This window comes from Hemiscyllium ocellatum, chromosome 22 (assembly GCF_020745735.1).
Source record: "Hemiscyllium ocellatum isolate sHemOce1 chromosome 22, sHemOce1.pat.X.cur, whole genome shotgun sequence".
In the NCBI taxonomy this organism is placed as follows: Eukaryota; Metazoa; Chordata; class Chondrichthyes; order Orectolobiformes; family Hemiscylliidae; genus Hemiscyllium; species Hemiscyllium ocellatum.
In genome coordinates, this window is record NC_083422.1 from 51,222,023 (window position 1) to 51,228,488 (window position 6,466).

Sequence of the window (6,466 nt, forward strand, 5' to 3'; positions counted from 1 at the left end):
GGAACAGGATAGAAAGGAGGTCAAGAGAGGAGGGGGAGTGGCATTTTTGGTTAGGGATAACGTTACCGCCTTACTTAGCGAGGATGTTCCTGGGAATACATCCAGTGAAGCTATTTGAGTAGAACTGAAAAATAAGTAAAGGATGATCACCTTATTAGAATTGTACTATAGGGCCCCCAGTAGTCAGCAGGAAATTGAGAAGCAAATTTGTAAAAGAATGATAGGATGCTTATGGTAGGGGATTTTAACTTTCCAGACATAGACTGGGATTGGGTAAAAAATGAGGTCTGCAGATGCTGGAGATCACAGTTGAAAATGTGTTGCTGGTTAAAGCACAGCAGGTTAGGCAGCATCCAAGGAATAGGAAATTCGACGTTTCGGACATAGACTGGGATTGCCATAGTGTTAAGTTCTTGGATGGAAGGGAATTTGTTAACTGCGTATAATAAAAGTTTCTTGTTCAGCATGTGGATGAACCTACTACAGAAGGAACAAAACTTGACCTTCTCTTGAAAAATAAGGCATGGCATGTAACTAAGGTGTTAGTGGGGCAGCACTTTGGGGCCAGTGATCATAATTCTGTTCGTTTTAAAATAGTTATGGAAAAAGGCAGACCTGTTCTAAAAGTTAAAGTTCTAAATTGGAATAAGGTCAATTTTGATGGTATTAGGCAAAAACTTTCAAAAATTGATTGGGAGAGGCTATTTGTAGGTAAAGGTATAGTTGGAAAGTGGGAGTTCTTTAAAAATGAAATAACTAGAGTCCAGAGGCAGTATGTTCCTATTAGCGTAAAGGTCAAGGCTGGTAGATGTAGAGAATGATCATAGAAGAATCCCTGCAATGTGGAAGCGGGCCATTCAGCTCATCAAGTCCACCTTGATCCTTCAAAAAACATCCCAGCCACACTCACCCCCGACCCTATCCCTGCATTTCACCTAGCTATCCCACCTAACCTGCACACTATGGTACAACTGAGCATGGCCAATCCACCTAACTTGCACATCTTTGGCTGAGCACTGGAAGGAAATTCATGCAGACACAGGGAGATTGTGCAACAGGCAGATTCCACATAGACAGTCGTCCCAGGCTTGAATCAAAGCCGGGTCCATGGTACTGTGAGGTAGCAGTGCTAGAATGCCGGATGATTAGAGACGTTGAGGCTCTGGTCAAGAAAAAGGAGGCATATGGCAGGTATAGACAGCTGGTTTCAAGTACTCCCTTGAGGAGGTATAAGGGCAGTAGGAGTATACTCAAAGAGGGAAATCAGGCAGGCAAAAAGGGAACATGAGACAGTTTTGGCAAATAGGGTTAAGGAGAATTACATTAAGGGCAAAATACATAAAAGGCAAAAGAGTAACTTGGGAGAGAATAGCGCCCCTTAAAAATCAACAAGGCCACCTATGTGTGGAACCGCAGGAGATGGGTGAGAGTCTAAATATCTGTTTTGCATCAGTTTTTACTTTGGGGAAGGATATGAAAGCTAGAGAACTTGAGAAATAACCAGTGATATCTTGAAAAGTGTCCATATTACAGAGGAAGAGGTGCTAGATATCTTAAAATGCATAACAATGGATAAATCCCCGGGACCTGATCAGGTGTATCCCAGAAACTTGTGGGAAGCCAGGAAAGTGATTGCTGGGCTCCTTGCTGAATCCCACACAGACAGTTGCCCAAGAGTAGAATCAAATCTGGGTCCCTGTCATTGTGAGGCAGCAGTGCTAACCACTGAGCTAGTGTTTGTTTATGGTTTTGATTATGTATCTCACTACAAAAAAATGGATATGCAGAATGCCTAAAGTGCTACTGAATTCAACAAAAGATCACACACAGTCACCGAAGAGCTTATGCTTGAAGTCTTCTGCTCCTCAGATGCTGCCTGGCCTGTTGCGCTTTTCCAGCACCACACTTTTGACTCTGATCTCCAGCATCTGCAGTCCTCACTTTCTCCTAAGGTAGTGCAGAAGGCATTGGGCTCTGTTTGTCAGTGCATTGAGTATGAGATGTCACATTGCAGCTGAACACTTTTGAATACTGTGTTCAACTCTAGTCTCTCTGCTACAGGAAATATGTTGTTCAACTGAAAGGGTGTCAAAAAGATTTACAAGGATGTTGCCAGAGCTGGACGGTTTGAACTACAGGGAGAGACTGAAGAGACTGAGGCTATTTTCCCTGGAACATCGGAGGCTGGGGAGTGATCTTATAGAAGATTATAAAAATCATGATTTTATAGAGGGTGGATAGGGTGAATAGCCAAGGTCTTGAGTGGGGGAATCCAAAGCTAGAGAGCATAAGGTTTCAGATGATTTGGTATGGTTTCCTTTATTGGTCAGAGTATTGAGTATAGGAGTTGGGAGGTCATGTTGCAGCTGTATATGACATTGGTTAGGCCATTTTTGGAATATTGTGTGCAATTCTGGTCTCCTTCATATCAGAAGCATGTTGTGAAACTTACAAGGATGTTGCCTGGGTTGGAGGATTTAAGCTATAGGGAGATGCTGAATAGGCTGGGGCTGCATTGCCTGTGCATCGGAGGCTGAGGGTGACTGTATAGAGATTTACAAAATCATGAGGGACATGGATAGGTTAAGTAGGCAAATTCTTTTCTCTGGGGATGAGGGAGTCCATTACTAGAGGGCATAGGTTTAGGGGTGAGAAGAAAAAGATATAAAAGGGACCTAAGGGGGAACCTTTTTCACACAGAGGGTGGTGTGTTTATAAAATGAGCTGCCAGAGGAAGTGGTGGAAGCTGGTGCAATTACAGCATTTAAAAGGCATCTGGATGTGTATATGATTAGAAAGGCTTTGAAAGGATATGGGCCAAGTGCTGGCAAATGGGACTAGATTAAGTTAGGCTAGCTGGTCGGCCTGGCTAGATTGGACCAAAGGGTCTGTTTCTGTGCTGTATATCTCTATGACTCTTTATAAAAGGGACAACCTTTTTACGCAGAGTATGGAATGTTTGGAACCACCTGCCAGAGGAAGCGGTGGAGAGACAAAAAAACTGCAGATGCTGGAATCCAAAGTAGACAGGGAGGAGGCTGGAAGAATACAGCAAGTTAGGCAGCATCAGGAGGTAGAGAAGTTTTAGGTGTAACCCTTCTTCAGGACTGTGGTGAAGGCTGGTATAACTACAATATTTAAAAGGCATCTAGATGGGTATATGAATAGCGAGGGTTTAGAGGGATATTGGCCAAGTACTGGTATGATGCTTGGCTTCAGAAGTTATGAGGAGAGATTATACAAATTAGGCCTGTTTTCTGTAGAATTTAGAAGGTTCTGGGGTGATTTGATCAAAGTCTTCAAGACAATTACAGGAAAAGACAGGACAGATATAACTATTTCGACTGGTTTGAAGTTCAGCAACCAGAGACATAAGTCTAAAAATTAAGCCCAGCCCATTCAGGAGAGATGTTAGGAAAAACTTCTACACACAAAGGGTTTGGAATTCTCTTCAAGAAGCAGCAGTTGATGCTCGATGAGTTAATTTTAAACCTGAGATAAATTCATGTTAAGCAAAGGTGTTAAGGAACAAAAATAGAAATTATTGGAGAAACTCAGCAGGTCTGACAGCATCAATAGAGAGAATGCAGAGTTCATGTTTCCAGTGCAGGATGCTCCTTCAGAACTTCGGCTTTTGGTTCAGATTTCCATCATCTGCGGTTCTTCATTTTATTTAAAGGTATTAAAGGGAAAAAGGCAGGTAGTCACCAATCAGCCAGGATCTCATGGAATGGTGGAACAGGAACAATAGTTCAGATGTAAGTATATGTTTCAAATGTTGGATTTTAAATAGACACCCTTACCTGGTCTGACCTACAGGTGACAGCAATGTAGATGACTGTTCTGAAGGCCTTACCAAAACCACCCACTTCCAAATAATTAATTTGTACAAATGGAACCTGTACTATGGTTATCCCCATATGGTTATGGTAGGACCCTAACATAACCAGAGTGAGTGCTCCCAAAGGCTTAGTCCAACCTGCTAAATAGCGCACAGAACGGTGAACTGGCTTATTTCCCCCTACACCTGTCCTTCAGGGACTTGAGCAAAAAGGCCATCCCCCCCTCCCCCCCAAATACACCACGAAGCCAGGTGGGTGATGGGAAGATTGAAAAACTTTCCAAATTTGATCTAACACTTAACAGATAATGCGTTCATGTTCGGGGGAAATGCAGAATTCTCCCTACATCTCACCGACCCCAAAATAAGAGCCACACAAGATATGTTGAATTTTTTCTGACAAATTTATTGAAATGCAGAAAACATATAACGGAACGTAATCGGTCATCCAAAAGATACTTTTTTAGTGTTTCAATTTTAAATAATAAAAAAATTTTACAGAGCCAGAACAGACAGACGTTTCATATCCGAAACGAAACAAACGCAGTCGATTCATCTCCCAGCAAGTTGCAGTCAATTGTTTGTTTAATTTGGTGCAAATTAACGACGAGGAATTTTGCAGCAGACTCCATAAACAACAATCCTCGTTTTACAGCAGTTTTCTGAAGGATTTCTTAGCAATTAGTCTTTTTCGCTTAATCTTGCTTCTTTGCGATCGTTCCACGCTGCCGCTGGATTCGTACTCAGAACTCTTTCCTCCATCCTTGATACTGGGAGAACATGGATGAGAATGTTTATATATAAAAACATTGCAGAAACAAACACGAAATGTGTTAAAAAAGCCACGAGTTTCAAAGCGATGCAAATGCGTTGGGGGGAAATTGAGGTAGTTGTTTTTTTTAAAAATAGAAAGCACAGGGTCCCCAGTTTCTTTTCTTTAAAAATAGTGCAAATAATTACCGCAGTCTGTTAAAGGCTTTCATCCAGAGCAGCCCCAGGAATTCTGCCCCAGTTTTATGGTGCTGGAAGAATAGCTGCGTCTTCCTGGATTTGAGCTCCATCAGAGCCTGTGCCATGTCCTGCTCCCCGTGCTTCTCCTTCTCCCAGATGATCCTTGCCCGCTCCTCGGCGTTCTCGTCCCCGCTCTTCCTGAACAGCGCTTGCATCTGTCCCAGGTCCACGTCCTGGAAGATGTTGGCCGAGGCTTTCTTGCGGGACTTGCGGACCCACCTGCTATTGCCATACCAAGCCGGGCAGACGGGGCACGGAGCGGTGTTAGGCTCCATCCGGCAAGCCAGCTGGTCGCTACCGGTGAACAGGCGAGCTCCAACCGCCCGTGCCCTGCCCTTGTTCTGCTGCGATCCACTCTGAGCTGCTTCTAGCCGGTCTACTTTTTATACAGAGTGTGTGTGCACGTGGGGGAGGGGGAACAGCTGATCCCCGGGACGGAGTGTAACAACCAGAATGATTGACAGGTAGCTCCCGGGGACTGATAGCCAAGTCCACCAATCAGCCATGGCGTCCATTGTCACCTCCTGGCTGATGGACGTCGCCCAAAACCAATGGGAGAAGGTAGATAGCCCTTAGGAGGCGGGCCTGCAGTTCGGGGTGGGACAGATAGGCTGAGCCTGGGCCGCCTGTCAATCAAACCTCCGAGACGGTGGATGATGTAACCTCGAGACACAAACCTTGCTTTTGGCACAGATGAAAAGGGAACCCTATCTGGTTTGAGCTGGATCTTTGCAGGGATGATTTGCAGTGACTGTACTAACAATTGCTGCAATAGGGAATTTTTGCTTTATTTCAGGAGTGGTGAGCGACTTCTAAACAGGAAATTTGTTCCTCACCATTTCACAGGTCGTTGTGTTCGTTTAAAACAATGCCTGAATAGAATTTTATTTGTCTTTTTATGACATTTACAAAGAAACTTAAATACGTACGTAAATAAGAAATGTTTGGAGGGATATGGGCCAAGCACAGGCAGGTAGGATTAGTTTAGTTTGAGATTATGATCGGCATGGACTGGTTGGACCGAAGGGTGTTTCCGTGCTGCATGAATATGACTCCAAATTAGTAGGAACATAGGGACAAGAGTGGGTCATTCAGCCTCTGGAGTTAATTCCGCGATTCAATGAGATCATAGATGATCAGTGGTCTAAAGCCATATACCTGTCTCTGGTCAATATCCCTTCTCTGGCCAATATCCCTTTATACCTTTGCTTAAAATATAATCTCAGATTTAAAATTACAATTTGATCTAGCATCCACTGCTGTTTGCAGGAGAGTTCCAAACATCTATCACCCGTTGTGTGTAGAAGTACTTTGTAACGATTCTCTGAACTGTCTCGCCCTAATTCTAAGATTATGCCCTCTAGTTCTAAAATCCCCAACCAGACGATATAATTTAACTTTATTCGTCTTTCCCTGTTAATATACGCTTATGCTGATACTTTTGTGGGTTGCAGTTCCTCCAGCAGAAACTGCAAAGCCTTGTGCTCCACATGGGTGAGGCATGACAGTCTGAGTCACAGTTAAAGTTTCACGTTTTAGGATAAAGGAAGTGAAGAAGAGGGGGTTGATTGCAAATTGCTGAACTCTATCAGATTAGACTTTCAATATGTTCCC

The 6,466-nt window shown here is 43.5% G+C and overlaps 1 protein-coding gene across 1 annotated transcript; it reads right to left on the reverse strand.

The window, feature by feature from the left end:
- Nucleotides 1–4,226: 4,226 nt before the first annotated feature.
- On the reverse strand, nucleotides 4,227–5,222 carry avpi1 (arginine vasopressin induced 1). The gene is made up of 2 exons (XM_060842489.1): nucleotides 4,802–5,222; nucleotides 4,227–4,611 (listed from the first exon to the last, which is right to left on the reverse strand). The coding sequence occupies exons 1-2, from the start codon at nucleotides 5,125–5,127 to the stop codon at nucleotides 4,491–4,493; spliced, it is 447 nt and encodes a 148-aa protein (XP_060698472.1). The 5' UTR covers nucleotides 5,128–5,222; the 3' UTR covers nucleotides 4,227–4,490.
- Between the last annotated feature and the right edge of the window lie 1,244 nt (nucleotides 5,223–6,466).

Coding starts and splice junctions, on each gene's coding strand:
- avpi1 (XM_060842489.1), bottom strand. CDS start 5,127: ATGGAGCCTAACACCGCTCCGTGCCCCGTCTGCCCGGCTTGGTATGGC. Junction 4,612..4,801: donor AAAGCCTTTAACAGACTGCG/GTAATTATTTGC, acceptor ATGTTCTCCCAG/TATCAAGGATGGAGGAAAGA.